This window comes from Sminthopsis crassicaudata, chromosome 4, assembly GCF_048593235.1.
Source record: "Sminthopsis crassicaudata isolate SCR6 chromosome 4, ASM4859323v1, whole genome shotgun sequence".
NCBI classification, from domain to species: Eukaryota; Metazoa; Chordata; class Mammalia; order Dasyuromorphia; family Dasyuridae; genus Sminthopsis; species Sminthopsis crassicaudata.
Genome location: NC_133620.1, coordinates 453279223 through 453305435, shown reverse-complemented (window position 1 = coordinate 453305435; position 26213 = coordinate 453279223). Strand labels below are relative to the sequence as shown.

The 26213-nt window shown below is 35.8% G+C and overlaps 2 protein-coding genes across 2 annotated transcripts in view; one reads left to right on the top strand and one right to left on the bottom strand.

Moving 5' to 3' along the window:
• The window catches only part of CPD (carboxypeptidase D), a 155692-nt gene that overhangs the window by 62119 nt on the left and 67360 nt on the right, over positions 1 to 26213 (bottom strand). The window lies entirely within an intron of this gene.
• Positions 24929 to 25570, top strand: LOC141540126 (calmodulin-alpha-like). The gene has a single exon (XM_074263789.1). The coding sequence runs from the start codon at positions 25002 to 25004 to the stop codon at positions 25449 to 25451; it is 450 nt and encodes a 149-aa protein (XP_074119890.1). The 5' UTR covers positions 24929 to 25001; the 3' UTR covers positions 25452 to 25570.

Below are 26213 nucleotides of genomic sequence, written 5' to 3'. Positions count from 1 at the left end.
ATTATTTCTTGTCCCATCTCTCATCACTTTAAAAAGAGAAAAGAAATTAAAAACCCTTGTGACAAATATTCATAGTCAAATAAATTTCCTCATGTAAATATATATGTATGTATATACATATACATATACTCATGTATATGTCTCATTTGGTAACCTAGGTCTTATCACCTCTCTACCAGAAAGTGGAAGCATATTTCATCATTAGTCTTCTGAAATCATAGTTGGGTCGTAGCATTTTTCAGAGTTCCTAGGTTTTTCAAAGATGTTTGTCTTTGTATTGTTATTACTTTTGTATAAATTATTCTTTTGTCCCAACTGATAAATGGTCAAAGGATATATATAAACAAGTGGTTTCAGATAAAGAAGTTAAAGCTATCTATAGTCATGGAAAAGATGTTCTAAATCACTATTTATTAAAGAAATACAAATTAAAACAACTCTGAAGTACCATCTCACACCTATTAGATTGGCTAATATGGCAGAAAAGGAAAATGATAAATGTTGGAGAAGATGTGGGAAAATTGGGACACTAATATATTGTCAGTAGAGGTGTGAACTAATCTAGGAGCAATTTGGAACTATGTCCAAAGGGCTTACAAAACCGGATCTTTCATCCAGCAAATACTATTACTAAGTTTATATCCCAAAAAGATCATAAAAAAGGGAAAAGGAACTAAATGTACAAAAATATTTATAGTAATTGGAAAACTATAAAATACTATTAAGTTAAATAAATAAATCTCTTGATTCTGCTCATTTCACTCTGTATCAGTTCATATAATTCTTCCCAGGTTTCTCTGAAACTATCTCTTCACTTCTAAATAGAATAGTAGTATTCCATAGCATTCATACACAAGATTTTCAGCTATTCCTCAAATGATGAGCAGCCTCTCAGTCTACAATTCTCTGCTCCAACACAAAGGACCGCTACAGATATTATTGCATATAGGGGTCCTTTTCTTCTTTCCTGGATTTCTTTGGGGTAGAGGCTTATTAGTGATATTCTGAAAACAGGAGTTGAACCCAAGTTATCTAACAGCAAAGTTTCTTCTCTTTTTACTGTTCCATACATATTGGATTCATTTGGATTGGATTCAGACCCTACTCAAGTAATAATGGAGCAGAATAGGCCTGAAAAGTGAGCAAACAGGTATAAGAAAAAATGTTGACATGATTTAACATGAACCTGAGCTGAAGGGTGGCCACATTCCTATCAGGTGAGTACTTGGGAGAGAAGTTGCTATATTTGGTCCTTTTCACTCTATAAATCTTCATCTTTAGGAGGTACTATAGCATGAATTTCAAGCAAGAGGACCCAAATTCCCCCAACCTGCATAACTGAGCAACAAAAAGGAAACAGAACACTGGATTTGAGCCCTTCATCCTTTCTCTCTATTGAGGAATTTCTGAGTCTTGTGACAGGTATCCCTTAGCTTGATCTGCTAAAGAGAACTCTTGACCTTACAAGGGAAGAAACTCTGAAAGCTTATGAAGATTCACAATTGCTTATGAAAAGAGGCAAGAAGTTCATGGCAATCATGTCAGTGAGCACTGGGTTATTATCTATGTGCTAGGTACTGTGCTAAGCTCATCAGCTGAGCTAAAGGGAAATATTCCCAAGATGTCTGCATTAAACCATTCTTTCTAGCAGAGTTCTTAACCAGAGATTCTTGAAATTGCTTTTTATTAAATAAAATAAAATAAAAGTCAATAGCTATATTTTAACATAATTGGTCTCTTTTGTAATACAATATATGTTATGTAATTAAAGACATTCTGAAGAGTCCAGGACCTTTCCCACAGTGATAAAAGGGTCCAACACACACACACAGTTAAAGCTATGGATTTATAAATAGATTATAGGTTTCTGAAAGATGATCAGATATTTTGAACTCCATTAATCCTTATGTTCTGGTAATCTACACAAAGTTGGTTTCCTCCTTAGTAAGAATACAGTGGCAGAAAACACTTTGCCCAAAAGTATCTCCCCCACAGCTCTGACCCCAACTGAAATTTTATCATTAAAGATTTTTTCCTTTAAATTAAGTCCGCATCTCCTTTGTAAAATTTAAACCCATTTCACTGATGGGTTTCTATCAGTTTGTGCCCACTCTCCCTTCCTTCCCACCTACCACAAACATGACCCATATCTATGGTTGTATTGTTACATTTAGATTATTCCTGCTCTCACCTTTTGATAAATGCTGTTGTGTTTACCTTCTCCTTTAGCAAATGTTTCAGGATGAAGAGTTAATGATTAAGTTCAGGATAAAGAGTTAACTAAACTGTGCAAATAGAAGTACATGAATGGGACCTTAAATGCTGCAGCTGTGAATACACAAGTTTATACCCACCCTCCCCCCATTAGATTTAGTCTTAAGATCCCGAGATTCCTTTTGGGAGGAATAAGAAATTAAGCTGTCAGTCTCACCTTAGCTGAGTTGGTAGTAGAGTAGGAGGCACCCAGGTGGAAGCATAGCTCATAGAGAGTCAAACTTGGAATTAGCAATACCTGAGTTTGAATCTTGTCTTAGACATTTTTTAAGCTGTGTGACTCTGGGAAAGTCAATTAACCTCCCCAGCTTCAGCTTCCTTCCCTATAAAATGGGAACAATAATAGCACCTATCCCTCACAAGGTCTTGAAAGGATCAAATATGAAAAGCACTTCATACAACTTAATGAATTATATAAATGTTAATTATTATTATTTTGATATAGCTTACAGTAGAAAAGATTTGGTGGCAAATAATAACTACTTTCAAGTTTTTAGAGGACTATAGGGAGAAGAGCAATCAGTCTTATTCTGCTTAGTTTCAGAGAACAGAGTGATATGTAAAAGGAGAAAATAGGAAGATTTCAGTTTGCCAAAAGGAATAACTTCCTAATAATTAGGGTGTCCCAAAATGGATTAGGTAGCTTGGGGTAGTGGTAGGTTTCCTATTACTGGCAGTATTCAAATTGAGGTGGGATCAATCAACAATTGTTTTTAAAATATTTTATTTTTCCCAATTACATGTAAAGACAATTTGTTACATTCATTAATAAATTTTTCTGAGTTTTAAATATTCTCCCTCCCTCCCTTGCCTTCCCCCTACCTGAGATGATAAAAAAAAATGATATAGGTTAAATATGTGTAATCATGCAAAATGTATTTCCTTATTAATCATGTTGTAAAGAAAAGAAAAAAAGAAGAAAATGAAAAAGTATGCTTTGAACAGCATTCAGATTCCATCAATTCTGTCTCTGGAATGGATAACATTTTTCATCATGAGTCCTTGTGAATTGTCTCAGATCATTGTATAGCTGAGTCATTGTATGGCTGAGAATAGCTAAATTCTTCACAGCCAATCATCAAGCTATATTGCTATCACTTTGTACAATGTTCTCCTGGTTCTGTTTGCTTCACTTTGCATCAGTCATATAAGTCTTTCCAGTTTTTTCTGAAATCAACCTACTTGTCATTTCTTATAGAATAATCATATTGCTTTACAATCAGATACCATAACTTGTTCTGCCATTGCTCAATTGATGAACAATCCTTCAATTTCCAATTCTTTACCATCACAAAAAAGTTACTACAATTATTTTTATACAAATAGATCCTTTTTCCTTTAATTTTTTAATCTCTTTGGGATACAGACCTGGAAGTGATATTTCTGGATCAAAGCATATGTAGTTATATCAATAGATGCAGAAAAGGCATTTGACAAAATACAACACACATAGGAATAAATGAAGTTTTCCTTAAAACTATAAGTAACATCTATCTTCAGCAAATGTCATAAGTAATGGGAATAAACTAGATGTATTCCCAGTAAGATCACAAGTGAAACAAGGTTGCCCACTATCATCATTATTATTCAATATTGTATTAGAAATGTTAGCTTTAGCAATAAAAAAAAGAAAAAAGAAATTGAAGGAATTAGAGTAGGTAATAAGGAAACAAAATTATCACTCTTTGCAGATGATATAATGGTATATTTAGAGAATCCTAGAGAATTAACTAAAAACTACTAGAAAAAATTAACAATTTTAGCAAAGTTGCAGGACATAAAATAAATCCATATAAATCATTGACATTTCTATATGTTATCAACAATGTCCAGTGGCAAGAGATATTTAAAATAACTGTAATTAATGCAAAATATTTGGGAGTTTCCCTGCCAAAACAAAGCCAGGAACTATATGAACATAATTACAAAACACTTTCCATACAAAGTTAGATATGAACAATTGGAAGAATATCAAGTGCTCATGGGTAGGCCGAGCTAATATAATAAAAAGAATTCAATCCAAATTAATCTATTTTTTCAGTGACATACCAATCAAACTGTCAAGAAATTACCTCATAGAACTAGAAAAAATAACATAATTCATCTGGAAGAATAGAAGGTCAATAATTTCATGTTGACTACTTTCTAGATGTAGTCAACAAAATTGATTACAATTTACCCAGAAACTCTTATCTCATGGAAATTTTCAATTGTCAATAGACATAAGGCCCTGGGGCCCATGAAGCCAATCAACACTCCAGAATGCAGCCAGAAGCAGATTAAAATGTTATTGGGCAAATACTTAGCAAAATAAATATACCATAAAAGTTTTCTAAGCTACCATAGGAAACCTTATGTGTGATTTAGTGACCTCATTCTATTTGAGTTTGACATGACTGTCTTAGAGCATAGCAGTAGTCCATTACATTACAAAATCAATTAGTCATTTCCAATTTCTGGGAACCCCCTTTGTTTCCAGTTCTTTGCTACTACAAAAAGTGCTGTTATAAATATTTTAGATTATTCATCTGGGGCCTTTTCCCCTCTCTTTGCTTTCCTTGGGGTCTGATGAATTAGTATTTTCAAAGGACAGATAGAAAGCAACTACAAAGTATGCAACAATCTTATTTATTTGTGGCAGGAAAGATTAACTAAAAAGCCCTTGGATATGTATGCATTTGTCCTGGCCCCAACCTATGCCATCAGAAGTCAACCAGGAAGAGCAAGCTTTACCAGTACGTGGAGCAGATACCAGGAAATTCTCATTTGATCTTCTAAGATCTCCCAAAAGATCACCCTTGATTCCTATCCAGCTGCCTTCACTACACTATTAGAGATTCGTTCTTTGATTCTTAGAATTTATTCATTCTTCCAGAAACAATTAGCATGCTAGAAGTCATTATCAATTTTCCATAATGAGTTTAGAACAGAATAAGTTGAAAAGATTGGAAAAAAACCCTGAAAGTTCTCGTGGAAATAGGGCATAAGATTGGGGTAGGTCCAAGAGGAAAGAGCAGGAGTGCCAGAGGTGAGCTTTCATTGCTCTGCCTAAGGTTGATCCTGGAACCCAGGCAACAGGTATTTACTGGAACCCAACCTGGGCAAGCACAGACAATTTAGTCCTGTCTGAGAGTCTGGAGACCTAGATTCCAACTCTTTTAACTAATATGTCATCTTTGAGTCCTCACCCTTTTTTTGACCTACTCATCCCAGAAGACAAGGAGCCATCCAAATTCTTTTTCAGCTCTAATGTTCATAGGAACATGTATTTAACCCTTTGACCTAAAACTACTATTACTAGGTCTGTATCCAAAGAGATAATAAAAAAGAGAAAAGGATCATTTATACAAAAATACTTATAACACCTCTTTTTGTGATAGCAAAGAATTAGAAATTGAGGGGATACTTATCAACTTGGGAATGGCTGAACAAGTTATAGTTTATGATTGTGATGGAATACCATTGTTTGATAAGAAATGATGAGCAACTCTTCAACAATGAGATGAACCAAATCAGTTCCATTTATTCAATAATGAATAGAACCAGCTACACCCAGCGAAAGAATTCTGGGAAATGAGCGTGAACCACTACATAGCATTCCCAATCCCTCTATTTTTGTCCGCCTGCATTTTTTATTTCCTTCACAGGTTAATTGTACATCCTTTCAAAGTCCAATTCTTCTTGTGCAGCAAAATACCTGTATGGAGATGTATACATATATTGTATTTAACTTATACTTTAATATATATATATAACATGTATTGGTCTACTTGCCATCTGGGGGAAGGGGTGGAGGGAAGGAGGGGAAAATTTTGGAACAAAAGTTTTTGCAATTGTCAATGCTGAAAAATTATCCATGCATATATCTTGTAAATAAAAAGCTATCATAATAAAAAAAGAAATTATGAGCAAGCAGATTTCAGAAAAACCTGGAAAAGATTTACTGATGCTGGAGTAAAGTAAGCAGAACCAGGAGAACATTGTACACAAAAACAGCAAAAATGTGTGATAATCAGCTAGGATAGACTTAGCTCTTCTCAGCTATGCAGTGATACAAGAAGATTCCAAAAGACTCCACGTTCAGAGCAAAAACTGATAGTCTGAATGCAGAATGAAGCAAACTATTTTTTACAATTTTTTTTTCATAATTTGGAATCCAAATGTTTTTAATGGATGCTTAAAACTGTCTTTACATGTAACTGGAAAAAAATAAAATGCTCTTTAGAAGGAACATTGGTTTAAGAGTTGGAAAGGACCTTAAGAGGGTTTCTCATCTAACTTCATTTTACATATCAGTAAATTGAGGCTTAGAAAGGAGCATGATGTGACCAGGTCACAACGATAGGAAGTGGCAGAATATGGATTTGAACCCAGGGCCTTTGACTTCAAATCTATTTTCTCCTGTACCATGCTCTCCCCTTTTATTTTGATGTCATTATTTGTAAAGTATGAAGAGCTCTGAGCTGCCCACATGAAAGGGGAAGTTGTGAGAAGCAAATAAGCTAAGAATGGAAAAGTACTGAATAATCCATAAAGATTTTGAATAATAGTAATAGCAATAATAAGCTAAGATGTACCATGTTTTAAGGTTTACAAAATACTATACATACATGATGTGTACACATATGTATAATTTGAGGAGGACCTTGAGAAGTAGGGGTTATCCCCATTTTACAGAAGAAGAAACAGACTAAAGGCACTTAAGTGATTTACATTGTAATTCCCTTGATGAAATGTCAGAAACTGAAGTTGGGCTTGTTTATGAAAGGATCTTGGATCCCAGTCCACAGCAAGGATTTATCAGGGACTTCTAGTGAGTTGGAAATCAAATTTTTCAATCTGATCTTGATAATGGAAAGACACTCAGATGAAGCAAGTCAAGAGTCTCTGATGCCCTCTGATGTTGGCCACCATTTCCCTTCATTTTTCCCTAGGGCCCCTTAAGAGTCAGTCCTCTGCCAATCTCTCCCCCTGGCATAGAGGGTGACTAGATTCTCAAAGATTATGCCAAGGGAGCATCCTGCCAGCTGGCTGTCACGTGGAGAGTGAGCAATGAAGATGCAGAAGGGAAAAGGAAAGGATTGGGGTTATTTAAGGCAATGACTTTGGACTGGGTGGAGGAAGGGATGGAGAGGGGGAAATCTGTAGGAAGGTCAGGACATGGGGAAGTACAGAGTAAGACATGGTTCCTATGGGATCTGAGGACTTTCCCCTCACTGGCCAACACAACCCTGCCCCACAATCATCACCACCTTACTCTAGCATCCTACCACTGCACAGACCTGACACATATTAGGTAGGCTACACTCTGTAAAGCACAAAGAACCAGAGGAATAAGAAGCAAAAAATTTAACTGCAAAATGTTTCAAGCATACAGCCAATTTCTAATTTCATCATTATTGAGGAATATGCCTCTGCTAATTCCTGAGGAACAGCAAGACAATATGGAATATTGTCTCCCAATTAAAATGGAAACTCCTTCAGGACAGGAACTATGTTTTTGCCATTCTTTGTATTCCACCCTCACCCCACCCCCTTATCATATTGTCTGATACATAATATGTGCTTAATAAATGCTTGTGGACTAACAACCTCTCTGGGTTTCCATTTCTTTATCTCTAAAATGAGAAGGTTATAATGTTTTAAATATATATATATACATATACATATACATACATATATATATATATATATATATATATATATATATATATATATATATATATATATATATCTATATCTATGTATATATGAATTGAAATTGAAAACCTGAACAGGAAACACTGACTTTGTAAAAAACTACTGACCAGATGGCCGGAGTCACTAATATCTCCCTACTGTAGGGTTTCTTCTGAATGATGTGAGTGATGACTTAGACCCCCTTCCTGCTGCCCTAACCAGAGGAACAGTGGAGCTAGCTTTTACCAGGTTCTGAGAACTGATTGTTTAATTTTTTGGTTTGAATATTTAGGACATTGGGAACTGGTGAATCTCCAAATTCAGGTTTGATTTATTATTTTGATGATTGCCTAGATTTAAGACAATGATAGAGAAACAATAATATAAATTCAACTTAAAAGCATATTTTGAGCAGAAAATTTTGGAGAGTTGGTTAGGGATTTACCAGTCTGCCTTTATCTAGGCTCTCCTGAACAATTCTGTCTGCCTGAACAATTACTTGTTCTCTTCTGCTTCTTCAGAACAGAAAATGGCAGCTGGGAAGGGAAGAGGAATGGAGTCCTGAAGAATAGAAGCAGTAAAGTTAGAATATTCTTTCCTTTTTTTAACCTTACATTTGTTTAATATTTTAATTTTCCTCACTTACATATAAAAACAATTTTAACACTCTTTTTTCTAAACAATTTTGAGTTCTAAATTGTCTCCTTTCCTGCTCTCCTTCCTTTCTCTCCCTTCCTAAAATGGTAAGCAATTTAATATAGGTTATACATGTGCAGTCATGCAAAACCTATTTCCACATTAGTCATGTTGTAAAAAAAAAAAAAAAAAAAAACAGAGGTTAAAAAAAAAGATTCCCAAGAAAAATAAAGAGGATTAGAAAAAGTTTCAGTCTACATTCAGACTCCATCAGTTCTTTGTCTGGAGGTAAATAGTATTTTTTACTATTATCTTGGATCATTATATTGCTGAAAAGAGCTATGTCATTCACATTTGATCATCACACAAAGTTCTTCTTGTTCTGCTCATTTCACTTTGCCTCAGTTCATGAACGTTAAGGTTTTTCTGAGAGTATTCTGCTCATCATTTCTTATAGTATAATAGTATTCCATTACAATCATATATAACATATATTCTTCAAATGAAGAATATCACTAAAAGAACTGCTATAAATATTTTTGTATATATAGGTTCTTTTCCTTTTATCTAATTTGGAATATAGACTAAATAAATACCATTACTGGGTCAAAATAAATGTATAGTTTTATTGCCCTTTGGGCATATATTTCTAAAAATTGTTAATTGTCAAAAAGATTATTTTACATGCACTATTATTATTGCTAAACATTGCCCGAAATTAAAGGTTCCTAAATTTTTTCAGAGGGATCATGGACCCCCTTTGGCAGTCAGATTAAGCTTATAAACGTCCTTCTTAGAATAATTTTAAATGCATAGAATAAAATTTAGGATTATAAAGGAAACTAATAATATTGAAATAAATAATTTTTTTCCACTCAAGGTTCAAACTAAGAGCTGTGTTATTTTTGAATAGTATTTTATTTTCTCAAATACATGTAAAGATAGTTTTCAACATTTATTTTTGCAAAATTTTGTGTTCTTCATTTTCTTCCTTCCTTCCTCCCTCCCTCCCTTACCTCCTTTGCCACAAGACAGCAAGCAATCTGATGTAGATTAAATATGTGCAATCCTTTTAAACATATTTCCATGTTTGTCATGTTGTGAAAGAAAAATCAGATCAAAAGGAGTCTCAAAAGGGAGTCTGATAATAAATAAGAAACACTTATATAATAAGATATATATGAAATATAAATAAATAATAAAGATAATAAGAAAATAATACATATTATTATTATAAAATAAAGAAAATAAATATAAACAAAAAGATGAAAATACTGTGCTTTGATCCATATTCAGTCTCCATAGTTCTCTCTCTGGATGACATTGGCATTATCCCTGGGTTAATACCTTTTTTAAAAAGGTGGACAAGAAACTGATGCTGAGTGAAACGAGCAGAACCAGAAGATCATTATACACTTCAACAATGATACTGTACGAGGATGTATGCTGATGGAAGTGGATTTCTTCAACATAGAGAAGAACTAATCCAATTCCAATTGATTAATGATGGACAGAACCAGCTACATCCAGAAAAGGAACACTGGGAAATGAATGTAAACTGTTATTTTTACCTTCTGAATCCAATTCTTCCTGTGCAACAAAAAATTCGGTTCTACACACATATATTGTATCTAGAATATACTGTAATATATTTAACATATATAAGACTGCTTGCCATCTGGGGGAGGGGGTTGGGGGAGGAAGGGAAAAAATCTGAATAGAAGTAAGTGCAAGGGATAATGTTGGAAAAAAATTACCCATGCATATGTACTGTCAAAAAAATGTTATAATTATAAAATAAAATAAAAAAAAATAAAAATAAAAATAATTTTTTAAAAAGTGGACAAGTCATTTCACCCTGTTTTCCTCAGTTTCTTCAGCTGTAAAATTACCTGGAGAAGAAAATGGCAAATGACTCCAGTATCTTTGCCAAGAAAACCCTAAATAGGGTCATAAAGAGTTGAACATGACTGAATTCCACTCAGTACAACAATATATGTGTTACTTGCTTTGACCATGCTCACAGGGATAAAGAAAATTGGAGCATGGGATTGATCTGCTTGACAGATTCTTGGGAAAAAAATGTATGGGAAGAGGAAGAAGGAAGCCCCGGGAGGGAGAGATGGAGACAATTCAGAATTCCAGTACTGGAAGCCAGCACGGTTAAAGACACCCAGTTCTAGAACCCTGGACTCAGAGGGCAGGCAGGTCTCAGGATGAGCAAGAGGGATGTAGTGCCTCGGGCCACTGAGTGGAGAGAGGGGAAGCTCTGGCTCTTTCCCTACTATCCCTTGCTTTTCAGAGGCCCGGCTACTTTTTCTTCAAGTTCTGGTTCTGGCTCTCTGGTTCCCTCTAATGACTATTTCCCTCCCCCTGCCTCATTTTTCTGGGGCTCCCCAATGCTCAGTTTTAGTCTGTGAGGGATCATCTCTATGAAGAAAGATTGTCAGAGAATGTACCGGAGAACATATCTCCAGATAGGTATAGTGCTAGAAAAGGCATAGCCTCTGTGTCTGTTATCTTAAACAGTTCTAGTTAACTGAGGAGGCTTATCACCAGAGTTTGGCCACCAGATGATAACTGGGCTCCAGAAGCTTATTCAAGGAATAGAAAATAAAACTTTGGGTCCAGGTCACTTACTGAGTAAGAACATGGTTTTATTCATCTTCCCCACAACCTTTGGTCTCTGTACAAAGCATGACTTCCTCTTAGATTAGGAATTCCCAAGCTCCCCATTAGATGGGGACAGGGACTCTCTTAACTCTTTTTGTAGCCCCAGCACTTAGCACATAGTAGGTGCTTAATAAATGATGTATTGATTTTTCAGTTGAGGAAAAGGAATTGGTGGGGGTTGGAGCTCACAGTATATCCATTGTTGCCTAGGCTGTATGAGCCATTCTCCTTTTTAAAAAAAAAATCTAATTATTTTAATATACACTGCTTTATGAACCATCTTGGGAGAGAAAAATCAGAACAAAAGGGAAAAACAATGGGAGAGAAAAAACAGAAAAAAGAAGAGAGTGTTGATTTAAATTCAATCTCCTCAGTTCTTTTTCTGGACAAAGATGGCATTTTCTGTCCAAAGTCTATTGAGATTGTTGTGGATCACCGAGCCACTGAGAAGAACCAAGTCATTCATAGCTGATCATGGCACATTTTTGCTGTTATTATGTTACAATGTATTCCTGGTTCTGCTTGTTTCACTCAGCATCAGTTCATGTAAATCTTTCCAGGCTTTTCAAAAATCAGCTTGTTGATCATTTTTTATAGAACAATAATATTCCATTATCTTCCTGTACCATGACTTGTTCAGCCATTCCCCAATTGATGGGCCTCTACTCCTTTTCCAAATCCTTGCTTCCACCAAAAGAGCCACTACAAACATTTTTGACATGTGGGTCCTTTTCTTTCCTTTATGATTTCCTTGGGATTCAGATGAGCCATTCTTCTGATACAGTTTGGACTTTCTTATGTTTTTTGTCTTTGGGGATTCACAGATGTTAAAGCTGGAATTCAAAAGAGTAAAGGAACGAGAGCAGATTTTGGAAAAGGATTAAAAGTTACAAGTTGGCAAATTCCTCATGGGCTAATCCTGATCCTGTGTTAGGCTTTGTTCTGTCTTAGCCCTCTCCTGACTCACATCCTTCTGGGCCCACGAGACTTACTATCTTCCCTGCATCAGCCTTTTTTTATGTGTCTTGGCTATCTCAATTAGAGCAGAGACCATTTTGCTTTTCCTATTCGTATCCCCAGGACTTAGCACAGTTTTGACCCCATAAGGGGCAGCTTAAGGGGCACATTGGATACAGTGCCAGGCCTGAAGTCAGGAAGACCTGAATTCAAATCCAGCCTCAGCTACTTTCTAGTTGTGTGGGCCTGGCCAAATCACTTAACTCTGTTTGCCTCATTTTCCGTAGCTGCAAAATGAACATCAGGAGGAAATGGCAAACCTCTTTGCCAAAAAAACCCCAAAAGGAGCTAGGAAGAGTCAGACATAACAAAACAAAAAACAAAAAACCAGCTAAGCAATAACAAAATGCCTAATAAGTGCCTTTTCATTCATTCATTCAGCAGGATGTTGTCCCTTATGTCAGATTATTTCTCACTCTCTTTTCTTTGTGTCCCCTAGTGTTTAGCACACAGTAAGAGCTTAGTAAATGCTTGTTGACTCAACAATTGACTTTCCAGGGAATTACTTCTGTAATGTTAAAGGGAATCTGTCTTCTCAGCTCTCAACTATGGAAATAGATATCTCAGGCCTAGGGAAGGCACTATTATAATTCTCCTCTTTCTGCCATTCCATGAAATATCTCATAGATCATTGAAAAAGGCAGAGCACACAGAAGGACTCTCACTTCCTTATTCCTGTAATGTAATGATGGATTTCCACAGCCCAAAAAGCTGATTGCTAAATTTAAAAAAAATTCTCTTTTTTTTGTTTTTAGTTTTTTATTTTCAAAACATATACATGGATAATTTGACAGCATTGACCCTTGCATAACTTTGTGTTTCAGATTTTCTCCTCCTTTCCCCCATCCCCTATCCAAGATGGCAAGCAATTCAATATATGTTAAAGATGTTAAAATATATGTTAAATCTAATATGTGTAAACATATTTATACAATTCTCTTGCTGCACAAGAGAAATCAGATAAAAAAAAGAAAGTAAATTAGTAGGAAAACAAAATTGATTGCTAAATTTTTAATGTCAGCATTAACATTTTGGAAAACAGAAAGGGTAAAAATTGGGCCTTGATTTATTATTTTGCTGATTGTCTAGATTAAATAAAGTGATGGAAAAATGTTAATAATACAGATTAACTAAAATGTTAGTTAGACCCTTGCTTGCAAGCTATGCTCCTCTTAAAGCAGCCTAAAACCATATTTTTTTCTTTTGCCTGCCACATTATTCAGTTTACTCATAAAAACTGCAGGTCTCTAAATGCCATAGACATTTTTCAGATATATTGACTCCTTCCTGCAAATTTGTGAAATTGATTTTTAAAAGTCAAATATAAGCCTTTATTTAAATCTATTAGATTTCATCTTAATTGGTTTAGACCAACGTTCCAGTTTAGTAAGCAAGGTCTTCCACTGTATTAGTTTTTCTTCCCAGTTTTGCTTGGTGATTTAAAAAACACCTATGCCTTTGGGGCAGGTAGGTATAAAAGGATGGAATGTTGGACTTGGAAGAAAATGTTGAATTTAAATCTGACCTCAGATACAAGGTGTATGACTCTGGGCATGTCATTTTACCTTTGATTGTCTCAGCTTCCTCAACTGTAAAATGGGGACAATAATAGCAGCTCTCTCCCAAGTTATTGTAAGGATTAAATTAAATAAGGCTCATATAGTTCTAGGCACAGACTAAGGGTTATATAAATGCTTATTTCTTCTCATTACCCGTGTTATTAATTCAAATGGGTATGAGTCAAGTACAGATCCTGGGATATTTCAAAAAAGACATTTTCCCCAAATTCATTAAGCCATTAATATTTCTCTTTGGATTTGGATATTCTACTCAATCAAAATTCATTTAAATGGATTACTGTCTAGCCAGGAATATCCTAGTAAATGTTTAATAACCAGATCTCTAAAAAAGCAAATGTATTAGTGATACTTTTAAATTTAGTCTGCTTTATTAACATGTTTGACACTGCTTCCTTAAATCTAAACAATCAAAACAATAAATCAAGCTGAGTGAAATGAGCAGGACCAGGAGATCATTATATATTTCAACAACAACAATATTATATGATGATCAATTCTGATGGACATGGCCCTTTTCAACAATGAGATGAACCAAATCAGTTCCATTTGTTCAATAATGAATAGAACCAGCTACACCCAGAGAAAGAACTCTGGGAAATGAGTGTGAACCATTACATAGCATTCCCAATAGCTCTGTTTTTGTCCACCTGCATTTTTTATTTCCTTCACAGGTTAACTGTACATTATTTCAAAGTCTGATTCTTCTTGTGCAACAAAATAACTATATGGACATGTATATATATATATGTATATATATATATGTTGTATTTAACATATACTTTAACATATTGAACATGTATTGGTCTACCTGTCATCTGGGGGAAGGGGGAAGGGGAAGGAGGAGAAAAATTGGAACAAAAGGTTTTGCAGTGTTGCAATGCTGAAAAATTACCCATGCATATGTCTTAAAAATAAAAAGCTATAATAAAAAAACAATAAATCAAGCTCTAATCTGTAACACTTCTTGCTTCCTGAGCTATAAATGCCCACCCTGAAAATTTAACAACCTGTCTTTGTGAGCCTTTACTAGCTAGTTCTACAACACTACTAGCTCTAGCCCACATTACTCCATCATTTTCATAATAATAGCATGAGAAAATTGGCTAAATGTGAAAATATAAATAAATATATATACATCATTGTCCTGATCAATTTATCTAGTAATTTTATCCAAAAGGAGAAAAGAAAGAAGAAAGGAAGGAAGAAAAAGAAAGAGAAATTAAGGAAGGAGAAGGAAAGGAAGGAAGGAAAGAAGAAAGAGAAAGAAAAGGGAGAAAGGAAGAAAGAAAAAAGAAAGGAAGGAAGGAAAGAAGGAAAGAGGAAGAAAAGACAAAACCCTGGTTATTTGGAATCACAGACTTCTCTTAGATATTCATTAACTATGCTTTTAATAATATGTTCAATAATTTTGCCAGAAATCAAAGTCAAGCTCATTGTTTTATGGCTTAAAGTCTCAATTTCCTTTCCTTGTTTGATGAATGAATATTTACCCTCTCCAATCCTGGAGTCCATCTCCCATTAATCATGATCTTTCACAGATTGTTTTATATTTTTAATCTATAGTAAGTTTATTTATTTTAAAATATATATTGCTTTATGAATTATGTTAGGAGAGAAAAATCAGAGCAAAAGGGGAAAACCACGGGAGAGATAACAGAAAAAAGAAGTGAACATAGCATGTGTTGATTTACATTGTCTCCTTAGTTCTTTTTCTGTATGTACATGGCATTTTCTGTCCAAAGTCTATTGGGACTCCTTTGGATCACTGAACTGCTGAGTTCACATTTGATCATGGCACATTCTTGCTGTTATAGTGTACAATATATTCCTGGTTCTGCTTGCTTCACTCAGCATCAGTTCATGTAAATCTTTCCAGGCCTTTCTACAATCAGGTTGTTCATCACTTTTTATAGAACAATAATATTCCACTGCCTTCATATACCACTGCTTATTCAGCCATTCCCCAACTGATGGGCATCCACTCATTTTCCAATTCTTTGCCACCACAAAAAGAGCTGTTACAAAACATTTTTTGCACAGGTGAGTTTTTCCCCCTCTTTTATGATTTCCTTGAGCTATAGACCCAGTAATGGCACTGCTGGTTCAAAATTTCATGGATTGTTGAAATGGCTCAATAAGCCCATCTGTCAGTTTCCCAGTTCCACAGAATACAATTCATTGCAGCTAGGTGACTTGAAGTCACTCTTTTGTCTGATGACCCTGAACCTGAGTAGTTTCCTGTTTTTTTCTCTCATTTTGGTTCTCAGATGACAGAGACTTTCCTCTCTCTGGCACCCAAGTTATGTTCCTCTTGGGCTTAACACACTTTTTCCATGATTGGTTATTGGCAAAAGTTTCCTTGTTAGCAACATTATCTTTTTTTTTTTTTTTTAACCAACTACCCCAGATAGTTTGGGACTTCTATTAGCTCCCTCTCATGGCTGAGGTGGTTGACAACTATATCTTAGGGCCAGAAGATAGTGGAAAACCTATGTTGCTCCAATTACTTACTTATTTTTAAGTTGTTTATTTAGATCACTCAGATCTCAAGGTGGGAGAGAACTCAGATGTCATTTAGTCTAATTCCTTTGTTTTACAGATAAGGAAACTGAGGCCAAATGACTGGGTTAAATGGTCATACAAGGTCATACATATATGTCAGAGGCAAGGTGATAACCCAACTCCTCTGACTCCAGCCTTAGTTTTTTTTTTCTCAGAGTCAATGATAAACTCTGGGAACTGGTAGATGGGGAGCTGACTTTGGTATCAGGACACTTGGGTTGAAATCTTACTTACCTACACATACTATATGACTCTAGGCAAATCATTCACTTTTTCAGGGTCTCAGCCAGTTTTCTAAGACTATAAATTACGACTAGTTGCTCATCTGTGCTATTTATTGGAAGGTGCTTCCTCACTTGAAAATCCTTACACTAATAAAATCATAGACCTTGACCAAAAAGTAATGAGGCTTGTTTGAGCCATGCAGCCAGGAGTCTGGATCCCACAAATGACATACACACATAACTGCTACAAAACCCCAATAGGACATACGGTATTATCAACATATTTTTGCCTTCCATCCCACACAGTGGCTAATAATTGAGCAAGGTCAACTGACCACAAGATAGTTTTTAGAACACAGATAAGGAAATGTTACATTTTGATAATGGTTAACCAACTTAAAAATTCATCATCCTTACAGGATGAAAATCTTTATAGAATCACATAGGTTTTAGATATAATTTTAGACAGTAGGTTTATTATTAATTGTTAATAAAAATTAGAGGTGCTTGGTATACCTCCTGAAGTCATTAAGATTCAAATTTGAATTTTGCTTCAGAAATAACCCCAAGAACCCATGAGTTTATTTCCTTTCTAGGCTCTCCTCCATTTCTAAATCTCTACTCCTTTTGTAGATTATACTATACGGAACTACCATCATGCCTTGCTTATCACAAAATACCCAATGCCATTGGTGATAAAAAAGAATTGGGGTTTTATGAATAATGGTTCTAAACCAAGAGAGACTTAAGCTTGAGTCAGCTGTGAATGAGGGCTTCGTAGAAGTCTGGAGATGGAAAGGGTTTTATGTAAGGCAAAGGAAGGCAATCTTTCTTTGGAGGGGAATGAGTAGAAACTTATAATGGTCATAAGTCCAAACCTCCTATGCTTAGGACAGCTGATATAAAGGAAGAACTGGGATAGGACAAGTATAACAGAAAGAGAGCCATCCTTAAGTTATGACACAAGGGATAGATGCCATAATTTCAGTGGTAGGAAAGAAAGGTAGAGAAAGAAAAACTACCTGCCAAGGACAATCATTTTCTTCCACTAAAGAGAATGAAAAGACCTAGCAGAGAATGCTGGACCAGGATTCAGGAAGATGTAGAAGGCTAGAACTCTGAAAAGGTAGACTTAAGTGATGAGATAATAATTCTCTAGCTATTGATGTATTCACTCTAGTTAAGTACATATACTAATACATGATGTAATGGCTCCCCTGACAAGTTGGCGCATGCTTAAGTGTGCTTGGGCATACTCTGTGTGAGGGAGTGACATTATACTGGAGTATTTAAAGGGAATCTAGGACTCAGAGTTCTCTCTCGGTCACGAGGCTCTCCTGCCTCCTTCACTTCTCCACCCTAAAGACCAAGGACTTTGCCTGATCTCGAGGTCCTCTAGAGAGCTAGCCGGGACATTACAGGAAATCCAACCTAGGATACTTACTAGCTGCAGTCACTTACTTTTCTCAGCCTCAGTTTCTCTATCCATTAAACAAAGAAGTTGGACCCAAGGGACTTTTTTACTCTACATCTCTGATCCTATATTGGGAAGGGACAGGGATCTCAGTGGGATCTTGTTCTCTCATTTGTTTGTGGGTTATAGGAGCAAATCAGGTCATGACCTAGCCTTTCTAAGTCACCATGGGAGTCTGTCTGTCATAAGAATTTTGTCCTAAACTCTGCTGGGTATTTCAGTTCAGTTAGAGAGATTAGGATGAGTTTTTTCCCCATAACTTTGATGGGCAGTATTGAGACAGAAAGGCAAGCTGGGACAGAGGCAGTATGCATTAAGCAACCAATAAATTCCTTAAGCAGGTCCACCACAAGACACTTTTATGACCACAGGAATTTGTTTTCCTTTAAGTTGGGGGTAGCGAGGGCCTCTAAGCTTTACATAAGGATTCCTGTGGAGTCCATACTGTCTTGGAAAATTACATATGAACATTATCTATGTTCAATTGTATTTTATTTTAAGTATTTTCCAATTACATTTTAATCTTGTTCTTATTCACTCTTGCTGAATGATGCTTTGTGTATAATGCCTCTGCTTTTAAGTTATGAATTGACCACCAAGGGCTATATAGATAATTTGATGGGAACCATGACTTTAGATTAAATAATGCACCCCAAAGTTCTAGGGAGGTAAATATTTTGCTGTAACTTTCCGGTTAGGGATGCTGATAAAAGGTCATCCCCTTTCTTATTTTATTAGAGTATCTCATGGCAGTTAAGAACCCAGAAACAATCTTAGGATTGTATGGTATCTGAAGCACGGGAGGTGATAATCCTACTTTCTCCACTGTAATTAGATCATTTCTGGCATATTGGGTTCTCTTCTGAATGCCACTTTTTAGGAGGGACATTGACAAACGGGAACATGCCCAGAGAATAGTGTCCCGAATGTTTAGGTCATGTCATATGGGGGATCACTTAAAGGAAATAGGAAGTGTTCAGCTTGGAGAAAAGAAGACCCCAGGAATATATCACCATGTTCACTTGGTCATGGGGGTAGGATGAGAAATTGTAGGAGCAGGTTGGATAAAGGCAGATTTAATCATAATGTAGAGAAATTCTCTAAAACCCTAGAGCTTCCAGAAGTCTTTTCATCCTGAAGATCACTTCAGCTCTGGAACCTACACCTTGGAAGTACCCTCTGCCCCTCAGGCCCCTTCCTCTGATTTGGAAAACTCTTCCCAGAACCTCCATTTAAGGACAGCACCAAAGCCAACCATCTCTTCATTTGCATCAGGTTGTACTCCTCTGAACTTCTCCATCATGTCTTGAGTTGAGTATGCTTTCTCTCCACTCTCTTTTCAACTTTTCCTTAGGGTTATCTTCCCCCCATTAGAATGTTAACTCCTTGAGAGCAAAGATTCTTTTTTCACTTATATTTATATTCCCACTGCCTGGTACATAGTAAGTGCCTAATAAATGCTTATTGATTGACTGAGCTTCCTTAAAATGTAATAGACTACTTTGGGAGATAATATTGAGGGAGATTCTACCTTCCAAATTACAACTGTAAGTGTAGAAAAAATTAGTATAATATTACAAGCTAATATGTATAATTCATACAAATATATATAAGAAAACACAAATTTGACATCAGATAATTTGGAATTATAGGTACTAGCAGCTGGGAGGATTAGGAAGGTTTTCATAGAATAGGTGATGCTTGAGGTAACAGGGGATGGTAAGGAGGGAATATCTATGCTAACCTTTGAGATTTATATCAAGGACAATTAGACTCCCATAACAATGCAACAGAATTCTGAATTAAATGGAAAATAGGCCTCAAGCAAGCACAGTAGAAATTCTGTTCTTTCTTTGTTCTTTTCTTCAATAGTACAATATGTGTTATCCCCAACTATGATGTGCCAGAAAGTATTACAAGTTAACACTGTAGTAGTTGGCTAAGCTCCCATTGCCTGAACAGGAATCTTTCTATTAGAATGCCACATCATGACATATGAATAATGAAGAATCTCAATGGAACAAAATATATATTAGCATCTGTACTCCTAGGTATTCTTGCAACCTGAGCAGCTTAAATCTCTTGGCTCATGTTTGTCTGGAAAATAGTTCATAAGAAAACAAAAAGATCAGTAACCTTCACAAAAGAATACATTTATCTATAAAATGTTTCCTCCCTCTGTCTTTTTTGGGGGAAGGGGATAAGAGTAGCAAGGGAGGAAGGCAGGTCCATGATTTCTGCTTCATAGATAGGGAGCTCTCCATGGTAACTCTTCCATACCTTCTAGTCTTAGAACCTTCTCTGACAATCACCCTATCAAAATAATATTTTACAGAATTAGAAAAATAAAATTCATCTGGAGGAGCAATAGAACTAGACTTCCTAAGAAATAATCGAGAAAGTCAGAATGAAGAAGGAATAGCACCACTTCCAGATCTGAAATCATAGCATAAATCAGCCACTTGGTACTGGGTACAAAATACACAAGTACATCAGTAGTTAGGTGGTTATTGTCCTTCGTTTTTGAAGAGAATCAAAATGACATTACTATGTTAGAGTCAAGTTACACTGTTGTCCAACTGTGGCTAATCAAACTAATATGAGCTCAGAATGTTCTACTACAAATCAGACATAAATAGTCCACACAAACATTTGGAGTAGAGATGTCTCTAAATTTGTCCATCTCGCATTTGTTTTGAGCTACTTCAATTCTGCTTCACTCATAGAGCACAGAACCTTGTTTGATGTGGCACAGCATGCTGGGTAGTCCTTTGCCAGCATCTCCCATGTCATGTAATTAATCCTAAAATTCTTCAGAGAAAACTAGACAAGGAAGAATTAGGGAAAAAACCCTGAACTCAATAACCCAGCATTTGATAAATTCTCAAAGCATAATTTTTTTCCAGGAAAGAACTGCCTATTTGATAAGAACTGCTGAGAAATTAGAAAACAATCTGGCAGAAATTAGGCTTCAATCAACACTTACTACCATATCCCTGAATAAATTCAAACCAGAACAATTGAGCAGAAGATGAATTCCTCAACAAACAAGGTAGAGGAGAGTATAGAAGATAAAATACTATTATGTGAAACTGAAAAGTCTTTGCACAAATAAAAGTTATGCATAAAGGATAAAAAAAGGGAAGCAGTCAAGGGGGGCGGAGGGGAATGTTTGTATTAGATATCTGATAAGGGTTTAATAACCGAAATATCCCAATGACAGCAGTCTGTAAGATTGAAAATAATTTCCCAATTTCTCTAAATGTTCAAACGTGAAAGGAAGAGCTAGTCAATGAAGCAAAGTTCATTGGTGTCTTATTTTAAGAAACTGCCACAGCTACCCTAACCTTTGGCAACCACCCATCCTGATCAGTCACAATCATCAACATCAAGACCCTCCTCCAACAAAAAGCTTATGTTTTGAAGTCTTGGATGATGGTTAGTATTTTTTAAACAATAAAGTATTTTTAATTAAGATATGAACATTTCAAAGACATTTTACTATTGCACATTTAATAGACTATAGTGTAAACATAATTTTTATATGCACAGGTGAACTGAAAAAGTCATGTGACTTGCTTTATTGAAATGGTCTGGAACAGAATCCTCAATATCACCAAGATTTCCCTGTATTTTGCTATATATGTATATGTATCTGTCCTGATAGAATATAAACACTTTGAGGTCAGGGACTCTCATTTTTTAATATTCCCAGCACTCAGTACAGTGCCTAGAACATAGCAAGTGCTTCATACAGGTTTTCTGAGGGATTGCTTCATCATTTTCATAAAGATTTATAAAGATGAAAAGGCAAAGCTTGGCTGTAGTGAGCTGTCGTCTGTAGAAGCTGCCGGATCACTCTCTGGGAAGAGATCTGCTGTGTCTACTACAATCTCTCGGACAGATTCTTCTTCCTGTAACGAACCGTTGTCTCCAGGCAGTTGCTGTTAACTCTTGTCCTTAGAAGTGACTTCCCTTCCTGCAGAGAGCCCCGTCAAGCCTGATGCAATTCAGAGTCTTTCTTCTTGAATCCTGGCTCTGAATCTCCTCCAGCTCTTATCCTTCTCCAGGCCGATCTTTCTTCAGCAGGAGAAGGAATCAGATGGGTGCCAACGAGTCATATTCACCTTGTCACTGTCCAGACAACCTCAATTCTCACCTAGTAATCCTAACACTTGGCTCTCATTGCTAAAATGAAAAATCTTAGCCAATTCCTAGATACTTAACATGTTGAAAGGAGAATGTAATGAATTGGATTTACAGTCAGATTTAGTTGAATTAAACCCCAAAGGTAAGTCCCCAAAAGATACCAGGCACAAGTCAGAGTGGCAGTGACCTGTTGGCCACTGATCAGGAAGTCTAATCCCCAGGGATCTCTGCCTTAAAAGTTATACTATAACTGACAGTTTGAATTATTTGTGAAATGCCAACCAGAGGTCCTGGGAAACAAAGGCTAGTTTTGTCTGAATTCCCCACCCCCTCCTCTTCCTTTCAATGTGGTTGTTGAGACCAAGAGAAAGAATGGGTCATGCTAGAGTGACACTCACATATATCATGGTTCCTGTGCATTTTCAAACAAACTTTATTTAAAAACAAAACATGTTTTATGAATGGTTTTTATTCACAATAATGTTACTTTCCAATGACTGTCCTACAGACTGGATCTTACCATATAATGATGAATGTTTTTGCCCAATAAGATGAATGCTTCTTGCCAACCTCCCTTGATTTAATAAAATCTCTCTCTCTCTCTCTCTCTCTCTCTCTCTCTCTCTCTCTCTCTCTCTCTCTCTCTCTCTCTCTCTCTCTCTCTCTCTCACACACACACACACACACACACACACACACACACACACACACATCCTCTTTCTATAATTTTTGGTCTAGTTATCCTCAGATAAAATGCAGTCCTTCCTTATTCAGGATGACATTAGTATAAGGTTGAATTAACTTTGACTATTTAAATAAATGTTTATTGATTTGTTTTATTATTGAAGCTTTTTATTTTCAAAACATATGTATGGATAATTTTCAACATTCACCCTTGCAAAACCTTGTGTTCCAAATTTTCCCCCTCTCTTCTCCCCACCCCCTTCCCTAGATGGCAAGTAATCCAATATATGTTAAATATGTGCAATTATTCTATCCATATTTCTACAATTATGATATTGCACAATAAATATCAGATCAAAAAGGAAAAAAGGAGAAAGAAACCAAAAAGCAAGCAAATAACAACAAAAAATGTGAAAATACTATGTTGTGGTCCACACTCAGTATAAATATTTATTTATGCAAAATAAACAAACTCCTATGTGTGACAATGTATGTCTCACTCCAAATCAATGATCCTTCACTTCTCTGCAGAGAAGAAAAAGTATGTTACCAATAGTCCTTTGGAGTCCTCATGATTGGTCATTTCACTGAGCAGAGGCCATCTATTTTTTCATATCTTATCATCACTGGGTCAACATGCTAAAATAAAAAGGGGGCAACAAATGGTATCTATCTAAGACCCCAACTCCCTCTTTAAAGATTACCTAACTGGATACAGAAGAAATTGTAACCATAAATTTTCTAAAACCATAGTAATTACTAATGTGGTATATAAGGCAAAATGATGAGCAGGAATCCATATAAGGGATTGTTAGGCTTTTTATAAATAACCACCTGTTACCAAAAACTGAATGTGGATATGCTTTTTTACCTTATTAAGATGAAGGTTTCTAAGCAATCACCCTTGATCTAACGAGTGACCCATCCTTTTCTCCATAATTCCTGAACTGTCCTCAGTTGTGATTATAAAATATGTTGCCAGTTTCTTATTTAAGGTGCCATTAGTGTAAAGGTATTATTAGTAGGCAAAAGAAAATTGTAGTAAGCTCCTTAAGAACAGGGAATGTTTGTTGAAACTGTCTTTGTTTTCCTGTAACAAAAAGGAGCCTTTAACACTGTGGTAGGAAGTTAACAAATGCTCAAATTGTTAGAAGGGAATTCCTAATTTTAAAACAATTTACCAATGATTTCATACTTAATTAAATACATATTTCCTGTATTAGATTCAGGAGTATTTTCTGGCAAAGATTTGCCAAACATCTCTGACATTTTTTGAAAGTAGGTTATTTTCATATTTAAGATGTACTGGTCAACCTGCCATCTGGGGAGGGGGGGAAAGGCGGGGAAAATTAGAACAAAAGGTTTGGCAATTGTCAATTTTGTAAAATTTCCCATGCATATATCTGGTAAATTAAAACTATTAAAATAATAATAAAAAAGTAGGTTATCTTTTGCAGAATAGAGACAATTTTGATCAAAGATATTTTTCAGATTGGGAAATGGCATCCAAAATCCCACACAGGTGCTAGTGTAGGGGCTAAGATAGTTAAAAATGGAGCGGTGGAGATAGTTAAAGTTGGAGATGGGTTCAAATCTCATTTCTGATACTGATTATGCAATGATGGGCAAGTTTAGCTTCTCTGAACCTCAGTTTCCTTATCTGTAACTTGAAGAAGTACAGAATTAGGACATTTGATGGCCTCTAAGGTCTATTACAGCTTTAGATGTGAACTCCTATAGGTCACTTTAGCTCTAAAGGCCTTAGTTTCTTTATATATAATTTGAAGGAGTTGCACTGCATTATCTCCTAGATCCTTTCTAACTTAATATCTAAAATCTTTTATTTGAGTAGTTGTCAGTGAGGATTTCTGTTTTAATTGTATGCTTTAAAATCCAAGTCTTACTGGATTGGCAGACTGAAGTCATTGTCTAAGATGTCATAATCCAGCACTCAGTTGCTAAGTTGCTAAAGGTTATGGTTTTGCCCAGTATAGTCATAAAGTGGGGAGGTTGGCTGGTGGGAACTTAGCCACTAATAGTGTTGGGAAAATGGCTGAACAACTGACTGAAGAACAGATTACAGAATACAAAGAGGCCTTTGCTCTATTTGACAAGGATGATGATGGTAGTATAAAAACAAAGGAATTGGGAACTATAATGAGGTCGCTTGGGCAGAACCCCACAGAAGCTGACTTAAAGGATATGATTAACGAAGTTGATCCTGATGGTAACGGCACAATTGACTTTTCAGGCTTTCTGATTGTAATGGCAACAAAAATGAAAAGCACAGACAGTGATGAAGAAATTCGAGATGCATTCCGTGTGTTTGACAAGGCTGGTGCAGGCTTTATTAGCACAGCAAAACTTCGCCACGTGATGACAAATCTTGGAGAGAAGTTAACAGATGAAGAGGTTGACGAAATGATCAGGGAAGCCGATATGAACGGTGATGGCCAAGTAAACTACGAAGCATTTGCTCAAATGCTGACAGCAAAGTGAAGACATTGCATCAAATATCTGGTGCAATTTTATTTGTCTTTTCTTTGTAACTTCTCTGTAAAACATTTCCCCATGCCTCCCCACTGCATGTGTAGGAATTAGAATTCTCATTCTTCATATTTTTCTTTCTTTATCTCGCTGTCATCGTTCAGAAACTTTATTTTAGAAAACTGGTCAAATAACGTGCATGTTACATGGATTAATATAAGCTTTCTGCAAGCTATAAACGTAGATAGAGTAAATGCTATATAATGACAATCTTGTGTTTACCTTCTCCTTTAGTAGATGCATGATGAGTCAGTGGTGTCATTGCTACTGACCCATGTAAATGGGAAGAATAAATGGGGATTTAGAAACTGTGAATATAGAATTATAGATATGTATGGTCCCCAACACCAAGTTCCTAAGATCCTAAGATTTCTCCTGGGAAGATAATAGATTAAGTTATCGGCCCCACTCAAGTTGAGTTTGTGGTAAAATAGGAGGCAGCCAGATGGTAGCATAATGGGTAGAGTGCCAGATTTGGAGTTAGGAAGACCAGAATTTGAATCCTGTCATGTAGTTTGGAGTTAGGAAGACCAGAATTTGAAGCCTATCATATAGTTCTTTAGCTGTGTAACCCTGGGCAAATAAATCACTTAATCTCCCTATCCTCAGTTTCCTTCCCTATAAAATAAATACAATAATAACACCTATCCTTCACAAGGTCTTGTAAGGAAGAAAATATGTAAAGTCATTTGTAAAACTTATTGTATTGTATAA